This window comes from Idiotropiscis lumnitzeri, chromosome 12 (assembly GCF_059441095.1).
Source record: "Idiotropiscis lumnitzeri isolate Australia: NSW breed Sydney's pygmy pipehorse chromosome 12, RoL_Ilum_1.0, whole genome shotgun sequence".
NCBI classification, from domain to species: Eukaryota; Metazoa; Chordata; class Actinopteri; order Syngnathiformes; family Syngnathidae; genus Idiotropiscis; species Idiotropiscis lumnitzeri.
This window is the reverse complement of record NC_142402.1, coordinates 20,621,508-20,634,606: the sequence shown is the minus strand read 5'-3', so window position 1 is coordinate 20,634,606 and position 13,099 is coordinate 20,621,508. Positions and strand designations below refer to the sequence as shown.

Below are 13,099 nucleotides of genomic sequence, written 5' to 3'. Positions count from 1 at the left end.
GACAATAACATTTTCATTTTCCCCAATTGCAAACATGCCGTCAACATTGGCAACCCGTCTGAGCAAACAGCAGGATAAATGACTCATAAGCAGACTAATAATGGTTATTTAGTGCCAACAAATGACAAATGACAAGCCCAACAATTTGCTCTAATTGTTTTAGATTCAGTTAAAAAAAAAAAAAAACACTCGCCAGACTAATCTTCTTTGTGTAATGGAAAATAAAAGGAAAATAGTTATGGAAATCCTCCTTAATAAGTCAAATGTCTCCAGTCAAAATGATACGTAGATAAGTAGCGCCGTTCGAATCCACAGGAGGGAGTAAAGATGCTCGCTTGCTCGCCTTGATTTGCGGACACAAACAGAAAGTACAGTTGCTCTTTTTGCCTTTTTCACCTCGGGCAAGAGCTGGTAATTAATGACAGCGAAACAAATCCCACAAGACACGAATTTTACATCAGGCCTTTCTCTTTCTTTGACGCCGTTCCGCTTTTCACTCGAGGTTTTGCGGCGACGAAGGCAGAAAGAGACGACGTTGCTAATTTAGGAATATTATTTCGGGAGATGAAAAAGCGCCCTGTCCGACGGTCGTGACACTTCTTTAAAGAGCAGCAGATAGAAAAAGCTCCGCTGGACCTGAATCGGGTGTCTTGCGCGGGTAATTTATGATGCCTGAAAGCAAATTTTTTGGGGGGGGGAGTTGCAGACGTAGCATATTCAAGGAAAAAAAAATGCTAAGCGACTCACAATAAAAACATAGCGAGAGCGATGTCCGCAAATAGTGGCTCAGTATTTATTCAACGGCAGACGGGCAGATTGAGCCAATGGCCAGTTTTTGGAGCATTTCGATTCAAGACAAGTCAAACTGGAGTTTGAAACTAGTGATAGAGCGGTTCTGCTTTTTTTCAGGGCCGATAACGAGACCGATGATGAGTAGTCATGGAGGCCGATAACTGAGATTTCAAGTCGATGTTCGTTTGTTGAAAAAAGGTGTCAAAATCAGGAAAAATAACATTTCCAGACTAAAAAGAACAAATAGCATAATCAAATATGACTTTATGCGTTCTTGAATAAACTTGTGAAGCTGATTTAAAATAAAATAAAAATGTCTTTACCTTTTTCCAAGCACTTCAGGAATTGGACATATTTTCATTTATTTTATTTTTTTTTTCAAGTTGTTAGTTTGAAACCATCCTGACAATGATTGGCTCCTTCTTTAAACAAACCAGTTTGTGTCACCTCACATCACAGACGCCGCCCCGCCTTTGGCGTTCAATGATCGATCAGCACCGTTTGGTGCTCGTAATTCATTTGCAGACATTTTCTTGTTAATTACGTGCGAACTGCCCGGAACAATAAGCAGAGTGATCGATACGGACGCTGATGTTGACTAATCACATCAATCAAGAGCGGAATTAGGACGAGTCCACGGTTGCAAAGCAACAAGGTGAACAATGATTAACTCTGCCAAGGAGATTTTGTTGTCATCACCGAACAAATTATGCGAAAGCCTTGTTCAAGGCGGATCATGAATAGGGAAGGAATGAGCGTGAATTCAAATTGGTTAAGATTACAGATAAAGGTGCAGTTCAAGTCATGTTTTTTTTCCCCTTTTCTTTTTGTTGACAAGATTGTCTGACATATCCCTCAGATAATACAGCACAAGTCGGGTATTCACGAAGGTGGGCGATGAAATCAGCAATGTTTGGCCTTGGTGGAGGTCAGCGCTCTCGTCAAGTCTGTGAAGACTACGACGCAATGAACGTATCACTCGGAACAACAATTGAGACGATTGTTTATTTTATTATTGTTTTTTTTTTTTAAATAATTATCTTATTTTGAAAAGTGATAGGCTTCTTTCCGTTCCATCCATCTATGATGGACTTGTGACGAGTGGTGCAGCAGATCATCTTTGCCTGCCACAGTTTGGGCAGGGCACGATGCGCGGAATGGTTGGTGAAAATAAAACGGCGCGATCACATTAAGGCAACATGATTTGTCGACAATCACGAAAATAGCAGCAGAAGTAGTGGAAACCACTCACGGATCACGTAAATCGCAAGTGTGGCAACTTGAGGTGAAACCAGTCCTCAAATTATGATTAAGGATTCTTTTCCTGTCTCTAGTCCCGACGCCGTCATTTCAAAACAAAATGTCAAGTAAACTGCAAACATACTCACGAACACGCCACCTCCGCAATGGCTAACTTCAAAATCAAGTTTAACAAATAATACATCGAGTCGTTGATGCCAATGCGGGTGACTGAGGCAACTTTTACTTTGAAGTTGGCTCTTGTGGTGGCGTAACGGCTACCTTGACTTCCGTGTTCAACCTCGTGACTAGCTTTATCGCAGTTTTAATTGACATGACATCGTTGCCACCAACATCAACGCAACCCCATCCCGAAATCATATTCAGTCGCTAATTTAGGATGCTAACAAACCGCTAGTTAATTACGCCGTCATAGTATGACCCGGCACAAGTCACCGGCGTTAGTGGCTACAACTGGCTAGCAGCTAGCTGTTAGCCTTAGCAACAAGTGCCAGCTCCCCTCGCCCCCGCAACACCGATTGACGATCAGCAAAAGTTATCGACTTGTATGAACCGGACCGCGGCGGAAAAAAGGTTGGGAATCACTGTGCCAGAGGACAACCGAAATATAAGCCAGTTGGATCAGCAAAAAGCTAAGCTAATGATACATTTGTCCAATGAGTGGTGCGTTACATCACCTATATGTTAGCAGGCGAATAGATACCGTGCAAAATTAAAAAAAAAAGCTCTCCAAGAGCCACATTCGTTGCCAGCGTCAATCATTTTTGCATTTTGTGACATAAAGCGACATAAGGTGGCATGGTTATGACATTTGAACAAAGAAAAAGACACTTCGGAGTTTCATTGGTCAATGAATCTTAACGACTGCAATTAATTTCCTTTACGCCTAAAGTGGCCTCCTCGGTTCCATGCACCGACATTATTTCACCGCCAATAGATTACCCTGCAGAATAGGTCGTTCAATTCAACGGGAACGTCGCCGGCTGCCATAAATCCGAAGGATGAAGAAGGTGCCAATTATTTGCAAGTGGCGGCCCACCAAGGCAAAGATTCCCTCTCATGACATTTCAAGAATATGCCTGTAGAATAAAAAAAAATGCAATGGGCGGCACTGCATGTCACAAAAACGCAACTCTTATTTAAACCGATAAAGGTAGCGCTACGACTTTGGCGGATGAATAAAATAATGAAGCGTGTACGGTCGGCTTCTTTGACGGAATGCACTGTTCCCGGCGCTCCGAGCTAATGTGGTATTTATGTTTACCGAGGCGTAACAGTAGCTGAGAGAGCACATAAAGCAGTCATTGGAAAAAGCTCAGCCAAGGCCAGTTTCTTCTTTCTCCTTCCTTCCTGCAGCCTCTTTTGAGACGAGGGGCGTGATTATAATCATTGACTTGTTAATTACATTCATATACCTCCGAATGGTAACAGTGGAGCAGGCTGAACAACTCATTACGAGCCATCTTCACAACATGCACGTTATCACACTCTTAATGGAAGCTTTGGTTTGTTCAGCAAAAGCAGATCCATACTCGTGATAGACCGGGACAATATTTGGCATTTTGCCGATTATCTGCATCTCTCTCTCTCTCCCAGATGTGCTGATTGCCCTGCATGCAGAAGTAGATTGTCCCACCCGTAGCAAAATCGGATTGGTTCCTTGTGCAGTTGGAAGCAGCCAATCAGCAATAAGTTGCCCGTTTGCTTTTCACCTCGAGGCACACGCACTACGGGAGAGGTCCCGGAAGGTAAGGCGACAGGCTTTGCCCAAATTTTAATAAACGTCAGTCTACCACAACTCACAACTAGTCAAAAACTATTTGCCGTAGTAAACTTTAAAGAGATGTTTGTTTTCATGGAACTATAAGAAATCCAGCTGAGCCTGGGAGCTTCATGCACTATTTGTTAGACTCTTAAAACTGAGTTTTCTATTTTCTAACATCTAAAAAAGCTTTAACATGTTGCAAAACACTAAAGTTGTTGTAATATCTGAGATGATTTTATTTATTTTTTAAATTTTGACACCATTTCGCCCTTTTTTCAACCAACGAATATCGGCTTGAAATATCGGTTATCTGCCCTGAAAAAAAAGCATGTCGTTCTATCACTAATCCATACTTGTGTGGGGTGGTGGGACTGGCGACCCCGACCCACTCTCCCCCTCCCTTGGCGGGCGTGTGGAGTTATGGTGCTGGACGGATTCCAGGCTCCAGCGGGAAAACAAACAGATGTGTTGACAAGAGGCCAGAGTTCAGGAGCACACAGCTCCCATTGAGGCGTCGCCGACAAGTCCCTTCGACAAGGCCGCGTCGGCAATCGCATTTCCAGCTGGCATCCAGAGGTGCCGCTTTGTAATGTGGAAGCGCAACCTGATACGCGAGTATGACGTCAAGCCGGGTCAAGAATTTTTTTTTTTTTGCTCCGCTCGGTTCAGTGAGGACAGATAATTGCTGCAATAATCGTGCAGATGTGAAGTCATTTTTCTGTTCCTTAAATTAACCTACAATGGCGAGCATCCACAAAAACAGACACATTTGATACTATCGTTAAAAAAAAAAAAAGGATCTTTGTCGTCTTTAGCCATCAATGGCAGTAAATGACTCAACTAATATAGTTGTGTCCCAGTTGGTGCTGATTTTCCAGTTGAAATCACGCAGCAAAATTTCACACCTTTTACTGCTTCCTGCAAGTGTGCCGATCCGTCGAAATGGAAAAAAAATGTGTGCTGCTATGAAGTCAAGTTGGGTCAAGAGGTTTGGAAACCGAGCAGGCTGAGCTCAGTCAGATAATTCAGATTTAATAAGTCCGACCTATGACGTCTCTCAGCTCTTCAAAGAAGGAGCCTCGTGGAATTTTATCGCCATTTACTGAATTTTGGCTGGAGTGAATGACGATAGGTCAAATTTGTTTGCGGTTGATCATTGTTAAAACTTTTTTGGGGGGGGGTCAATTGTCATGACTCTTCACATTCATTCCCGATGAGACATTCAACCAAACCGATTCACAGCCTTCCCATTTAAAATTCTAAATATTCAGCTCATTTAATTCGCCAAGTTGCCAAACAAAAAACAAAGATTCCAAATTTTCACAATTAAAATTCCCACAAAAAAAAAGTCACGTTCAATTTCAATTCTCCAAAAATTGACGCGCTATATTTGATTAGAAAAAAATTCTTCAATGAATGGATCCGGAACCAAAGCGGGCGACTCACACTGAGTCATTATAATGACACAAACACACACAAACAAATAGTTCCTGCGGTGCCATTGACGGATTGACGTTTCCATGGCAATGAAAATGTGATGTAAAGGAGGTGAGGATAACCTGTCTTAGACATATTCCCGGCATGCGATGCAAGGCCCAAGAGACCGGTGACGTTAATGGTTTTGGATCGAGTCTGGGATTAAGGAATGTGATGGGGACCAAGCCTCAGCTGGGAAGACTCCCTCGCTTGCCTCATGGTAATCAAGAAGAGGATTTTGGTGGCCATGCAATCGCCCTTGCGAGGTCAATATATCATTTCTGCTTGGATTCCTAACACTTTTCTTTATCAAAGCCAAGGCAAACACATAATGACAATCTCTACGATACAGAAAAGTGCATTTTCCACCACTTACGATCAAAATGAAAAAAAGAAAATATATATACATGAACCGATATTGGACTATGCAGAGAGGAAATTCGATTAAAATCTAAATATATCGATTTTTTAAACCCAGCCCTATTAACACGCATAATCTAGTTACTAGATAACCTAACAGTTAACATCCTTCTACATTTTCTTCATCTGGATGCCCTTTGACCCCAAGTGAGTCTCGGTGACAGACATCGGCTTTCAGGGGAGGAGGTTAATAATTATTGCTGAACACACGTTTATTTGTTCGGCGTGCCGTGTTGATCATCGCGATACTATCGGAGCAGTAAGAACACTCATGTTCATTCCCCCCCCCCCCTCCCACGCATATGTGGCGTCTCACATTTGAAATAACGATCAAGATGTCATAAACGGGTAAAGGCGTACCCTGCCCGAGTCCGACAAGCCTTCAACATGACACTTGCGTTGTCTGCTGTCTTCCCCCGAAGAAATATTTGCCAATGCTTGCAAAAAGGGACATCACAGACAGAAGCAGGCAGAAGGTGCGTGCGCGTGCCTCTCAAGGTTCCGTCTACCGTATCAGTGGGAAGTGACAAGGAAATCATGCAAAAAAAAACACAAAAATCTAACGCTGGAGGAAGAAAAGTGAGCTGCCATACCACGGGACAACTCCATTAAGGAGCGGCACTTTTCCTGCAGAGGCCTCCACAAATGTTGCAGACGGGAGCATGTCGCCTCGTTAGCTGAGCCGACCACGAATAAGAACTTGGCCTCGTGCTGCTCGGATCACATTTACAAGCTCACAAGAGCATTATTTTACGGCTAATGCGAGGACGTTGAAGTCAACTAAGGATGGGCTTGTCGATTCTTGAGGGATTCGAAAGACTACGCAGACGACTGCTCCGTGTGATCACAAATCTGCCGAATTTGGGAACTTTCTACGGATATCACAAAGCACAGGTGGACGTTGATGACTGCAGAAAGCCTCTTTATAGTTCCATGCCCGATTTTTTCAGGGCAGATACCGGTTATTAGAAGTCACGGGTGCCGATAATCGATATTTCAAGCCGCTACACTTTTGTTGAATAAAAAGGGTAAAATGGTGTCAACATTTTGAAAAACAGCAACTCCAAAACTTGATCTAGTTTAATTGCCTTTAAGTACATGCCTATTAACTAACTTTAGTGATTTGCAACATGTTGGAGTTAGTTTTAAAAGGCAAACAAAAAGTGCCCCCCGCCCGCCCCCCCAAAAAAAAAAAATAAAAAACCAACCATTTCCCTTTGACAGTTTCCAATCCCAGACTGTGCTCCCCTGACAGGCTTAGACTGTTTTGTTTTTTTTCCCACTCCCCCTGCATTTTTTCCCCCGTTTCATCTGTGAAAACGAGGCTCTATAATAGGCGACCCAGTGGACTCCCGTTCTGTTTTGCCCGTAGGTAATCGTTTTTTTACTTATGTCTGTTCCGTTGCGTTGTGATGACAACGCTATTCTGATTCGGACCGCTCGGAGCAGACGAATGTACGCTGATGGATTAAAATTAGTGATGGGCCGATTATCAGTCGGGCCGATTATCGGGGGCGATATTTGGCTGATTATCAGCATTTGCCTTTTTTGTTTTAATTAAAAGCTGGTTTCTTTTGGCTCGCTGCAGCACTCTTCTCTCTCTCTCTGCTGTGCTGGTGGCCCTGCGTGCAGAAGCAGATTGACCCGCCCACAACACCGTCTGTTTGGTTCCTTGTGGAGGTCCCGGAAGGTAAGGCAACACACTTAGCCCAAATTTGAATAAATGTCAGTCTACTACAACTGCCAACAAATAGAAAACTATTTGCTGTCGTAAACTATAAAGAGAGTTTTCATTGAAGTGTAAGAAATGCAGCTGAGCCGGGGAACTTTTTCTAAGATTTTAAAAAAAAAAAAAAGGCTTAAACATAAAGTTGTTTAATAAACATGTGCTTAAAGGCATTTAACCCAAATCAAGTTTTGGAGTTTTTAGTTTTCCAAATGTTTACCCCTTTTTTTTTCCAACAAATGAATATCAGCTTCAAATATCGGTTATCAGCCTCCATGACTGCTAATAATCGGTATCGGCCCTGAAAAAAAAAAGCATATCGGTCTATCACTCATTAAAATGACCAAGCAGAGCAGATGTGCTCACATCTTTATACAGAAACGTTAATCTGGATTGTAGTTGAGTTTTTGGAAAGCAAAACAAAAGTTTCAAGCAAAAAGAGCTGACCTTCAACAGGATCCAGCGGCGCAAAGTCGAGATCGTAGCGGAGGATGTAAAAGTTATTCCACACGTACAGCTGGTTGTCCCTGGGGTTGTAATCCACTGCCGTGATGTACTGGTACTGGTTGGGGAAGCCGATGTCGGTGAACTCGCCTTGGCTCAGCTTGGTGTTGTAGACGTAGTCGATCTGGCTTCCTCCTCCGCCGTCGTCGTTCTCGCCCTCCTCGTAGGTGGAGCGCACCACGTGGAGCACGCCGCACACCATGAAGGCGTTGGAGGCCGAGCGTTTGTCGTAGGCCGTGTCCCACGTGGCCTCGAAGCGCAGCGTGTACGGGTTGAGCTGGCTCACCACCATGCGCCCGTTGTTCTGCTCCGTGGCGTAGATGACCCACAGGCCCCTCTCGTCCGCCGCCAGGTCGATGTCCGTCTTGCCGCCCCAGCGGTACGGCGACGTGTCGTGGTAGTTGGCGTTGTTGACGATGGCCTCGCCGCTTTTGATCCGCGTGCGCAGGTCAAACTTGACGATATTTCGCGTGCGCTCTTTGTTGAAGAAGATGGCGCCGTCGTACGCCACGAAGCCGGTGCCGTCGACCCGGTGGGGCAATTTATACGTGGTGGTCTGCCGGTTGTTTTGGAAGTCCTCCAGGGAGGCGTACTCGATGAGCGTGTCCGTGCGATACGGCGTCCAGGGCATGAAGAAGAGCTTGTCGCCGGCTTGCAGCGGGTCTTTGCACCACGATCCCGCTTGCTGCTCCGCCTCGTACAGGAAGGTGGCCTCGCCGATGCCCTTCAGGGTCCCGGGACAAATGAAGACTAGCGAAAAGAGAAGAAGAAGAAGAAAGTGACGGAAGTGACGAGCAGGGATCGGTCGTATTCTCAGTGTATATTAAAACTCATTCACTGCCATTGACGGATATTGACGTCAAAAAGGACTTTCATTTGACGTGGGCTGACAGTGAATGAGTTAAAAAAACCGGTGAATTTGGGGACTCTTGACACAAAATATTGTGGAAAAACTTAGAAATCCTGCAAATGAAAGACAGCACAAAACAGATATTGACGTTCTGTCGCTAAAAATATGCCCGGAGCCCCTTTCAAACTGGCCATCTCACGTGGCCCCGACAGGAGCCCCAATCAGAATCTCGTTTGCACGCCAAACGCAAAATTTTTGGCTCCGCCCACATTTAGTGTTTCGGTTCGTTTCTATTTTATTTAAACGCATTTTCATGTGATTTTGTTAACCAAAGTGTTTTCTCAATTTTTTTTCCTTTATTGAGCAACTCGGCATGTCAAAATTGGACGATTTTAAGGATTCACAATGGGGGGGGGGGGGGGGGAGGCCCACTGCTCTACTTTGACCAAGCTATCATGACGGGACGCATGAAAAAGTCTCAAGGACCCGTACTCAAAACTGATAATAAGTCAGCCATTCCGTTTTCTTCCCCGCCGCCTCAACTTTTGCATCATCGACAAACTCATTTTCCAGTATTGGCCGTGTGAAAGAGGCGTCAAACACCACATGAAGCGCTTGTTCGGCGCACGTCAACGCATGCATGAAACAAAAATTAAGAAGGCTTTCCGTTTTCGGGAGAAAAACGAACATGGTCGTCAATGGCGGCAAAGCAGATGAAAATGGAGGCAGAGGGAAGAGAACAACGTCACGGGATCAGCGCCACATTTTTTTGCTGATGGCTGAGCGAGCTTGCGGCCAGCCATCAGCGCTCGTTCGTCTCACGTGCTCGATCGGATATACGGCTGGGTGCAGAACAAGTTGGGTCAAGCAAACTAAATACCGGCTTCGCGTTGGCTTTTTCAAAGGACACTTTGTTGCTTTCACATCGAAAATATCCTCGCACATCAAAATTTGTCGGACATGTCTGCCGCCTTGAAAAAAAATGGAATCAGGAAGTCAGCTATTCCTCTACTTTGACAAAGTTTTATTTGATTTTTTTTCAAAATTTCAATCACAATAGTAGAAAATGTCCTTCCTGAAGGGTTCACAGGATGCAAAAGCCAGACACCCTGCAATATTCGGCACCCAACCATCTGTTTTTCGGAGCTCCTCACATGGCAGAGAGAAAAGCTCCATTCATTCATCAGTGAAAAATTTGGGAGCCCAGATGTGCAAACAATCCTCCTCTACGTTTAGGATTTGTGTGTGTGTGTGTGTGTGTGTGTAGGCGTGGGGTGGCTGCACTCAACACCACAGAACAAGAAGAAGACACGGGAAGGAAGTTAGTGGCCACTTATTTACCTTTTTGCTCCACTTCTATTTCAGGCGATGAAAAAGAAGGAAAAGAAAAAAAAAAGAAGAGTAAAAAAATAGGAAGAGAAAGGTTATCATGAGTCATCTGGCAGGTACAAAGAGAGAATTAGCTGCAAGAGGATGCGACCGTGACATGAACTGTGTGCACATGGACTGCGTTTTAGGGGAAGAAGGAGCTCAGGAATGGAAAAAAAACAAAAAAACAAAAGCGATGTTAGTTAATTAACAGTCATGCACATATTCCCTTACGTCTTAAACTGGTGATGAAAGCAATTTGACTATAGACAAGCGCGTGTCTAAAAAAAGCACGGTGATAATGACACGAGCTTTAAAAAAGAAAAAAAGAAAATGGGGCCACTGCGCACAACGTCGGAATCACGGCAAGCCGGAGCTGCTGGGCGGAGGAAAGGCTGCGTGAAAAATTGCAGGTTAGACAGCAGAGGAGGTGAAAGGGAGGTCTGTTTGAAAGAAGGACGAACGCACACGCAAGAAAATAACCATTGTGGACGATTCATCAGCGCTAAACACTTTCGAACCTCGCCGACTCGTTTTCAAACAAACTCTCGAGCGGGATTTACGCTCGGCGTGAACGCAGACGCCGTTTGTTGCATTTGAAATGGAAATCCGGCAAAATACAAGCGCCGTCCCGACGGCGGCGGCTTGTTTTATTCACCAAGGCACGGAATTATCTCTTACTTCCAACCGAAGACAACACGGCACCTTTCTAATCTTCAAGTAATGGCAACAAGAAAGTCATTTCGCACAAGGATCAACAAATGCCTTTTTCTTTTCCACATGTAGCATTCAATTCCAAGAAATTTAAACAATAACAAAACATATTTTAAATAAAACAATTTATTCTTAAAAAAATGTGTAAATCATTTTTTGGTATATGCAAATATTGTTATTAATTAAAACAACGGCAGACGTGTTTTTAGTTCCTGTTCATTATATTGCATGACTGGAAAACAGAAAATAACACGAAAACCACGTTAAAATAGGTTTCGTTATTTGTTTATTTTTTAAATAATTCTAATATATATTTGCAGTTGGTTATGCCAACATTAGGAGAAAAATAAACAATTACAAACATTTCAAAAACATAAGGGGGGGTGGAATAGAAAATAATGGAGGAGCACTGATCGAAATCGGACAATCTCACTCTCGCATGACTGGTATTGAAATCGGCAGCGTGAAAATCCCTGATTGGAACACGCCCACTAAATTCCATATCATGACAGTAAACCAAAAAAAAAAATTTACTATTTCGAATTTGTTAACATTTTTCACCTTCCAGGAACTCGCAGATTCAACCTGAAATTAAATAACATTATATGGAGCACCACCCAGTGGAATTCATGGCTACATTTTGCTTGGCGGGCCATTGCCAATAATTGGCATAAAATTACATCAGCGCTCGGCAGCTTGACATGTTGGCGGCCTAACGCATAAATTGACGTGGCGTGCTCTACGTGTGATATAAAAAAAAAAAAATTGCACAATAACAACAGTAACAGCGTCAATCGTGGTGGTGGTGATACTTACTATAGGGAACACACTCATACTGGACCTCTAAGTACTTGTAGGTGCCGGGGCATGGATCGGGAAAGACATCGGAGCCAGTGACAACCACACACTGCGTACGGTTGTTGCACCTAGAGGGAATAAGACAAGATTGACCACACATGTCATCACCCGTTGAGAGCTCAGAAGGCACAGGCGGCAGCCGGGAGCGGCGTTAGCGTCGCGAAGGACGACGGACAGTGCTACTTTCAAGTTTGCCCACCCTAAAAGTTGACAGATGTCGCGTGGCCGGGGCCGAGCATTTGACTGTTTGGTGAAAAAAACGGATTTTTGTTTTCTGTGATCGCTGTTGTGCATTTAAGCTCATCAATTTGTTGATGTTTGACAAGACTGCTGCGTTAGCTTCTCATGCTAGCAGCTAGCTATATGCTGGCGGACTGCTATATGCTAGCAAGTGTTTCAGCACTTGGAGCACTGGAATTGTTAGCGCTATTAATTTCCACATTTTGGATCTCGTGTGGGAGGTGTCTTGCATTCGATTTGGTCAGCTTGTTGACGTTTGATGAGAAGGAGCACCGAGTTAAAATGGAGTGAGCCGCATTAGCATCCTGCTCCCGCCGCTAGCAAGCTTTTTAATGCGTTTTGCTGTTGTAATCGTCAGATTTCCTCATTCATTGCCCATCCTTGTTTGTCATAAAATGTGTTTTATTGTTTTTAATAACGACATTCAACTGCAGCAGGGTGACCTTGTGGTTAGGACGTCTGCTTTCGTTTCCAATTTTGCCTCGTGTAGCATTTTCATGCTCTCACTGGACTCTCGCTTCCTTCCACTTTCCAAACATAGCGTCGTTAAGTTTAGTTTTGGTGCAAATCTGAATGGGAATGCTTTGCTTATATGTGCCCTGTGATTGGCCGGCGACCAGTCCAGGGTGTACTCCGCCTCTCGACCAGTCAAATGGCATGGTCTCCACCTGTCACATGACCCATATAGAAAAAATGGGTAGATGAAGAATATCGTCCGCTCATGCACATATGTTCATGAAACAAAAGTATTTGGAATGATTGTAAATGTGTTATGACAACGACTGATGTCATCGGGAAACTCGGAAGCGGCACCGCTGAAGAGCTGTCGCGTGCGTGAGTGCAGAGATGGCAGGGCGAGCGCTCATGAAAAACAGCAGCTAAAGGCATGTCAAGTATTGGCGGTGGCATTTCTTCTAACATCTGCGTCGAAGGAGAAGGAAAACATTGGTTAGAGCATCACGCGGCAGGTGGCTGTGACATGTAACAGACAGACAAGCGTGTTGGGACGCCCCCCCTGCTTGTGTGCAGAAAATACATCAATGGGAATAAAATCGGCAACGGCGCGCTGGGCCAATTGAAAAAGTTTTTTTTTTTTTCAAATATTTCTGGGTGCAAGTAAAGTTCA

The 13,099-nt window shown here is 44.1% G+C and overlaps 1 protein-coding gene across 9 annotated transcripts in view; it reads right to left on the bottom strand.

Moving 5' to 3' along the window:
• adgrl2b.1 (adhesion G protein-coupled receptor L2b, tandem duplicate 1) overlaps positions 1-13,099 on the bottom strand; it is a 96,702-nt gene that overhangs the window by 39,434 nt on the left and 44,169 nt on the right. For 8 of the 9 annotated variants that reach the window (XM_088311553.1, XM_088311556.1, XM_088311555.1 and 5 more), the window contains exons 4-5: positions 11,692-11,801; positions 7,888-8,693 (exon numbers count right to left, since the gene is read on the bottom strand). In XM_088311553.1, the coding sequence (XP_088167679.1) occupies positions 7,888-8,693; positions 11,692-11,801 (916 nt within the window). Of the gene's footprint in view, positions 1-7,886; positions 8,694-11,691; positions 11,802-13,099 lie in introns of all 9 variants that reach the window. The other variant, XM_088311554.1, reaches the window with a different exon arrangement.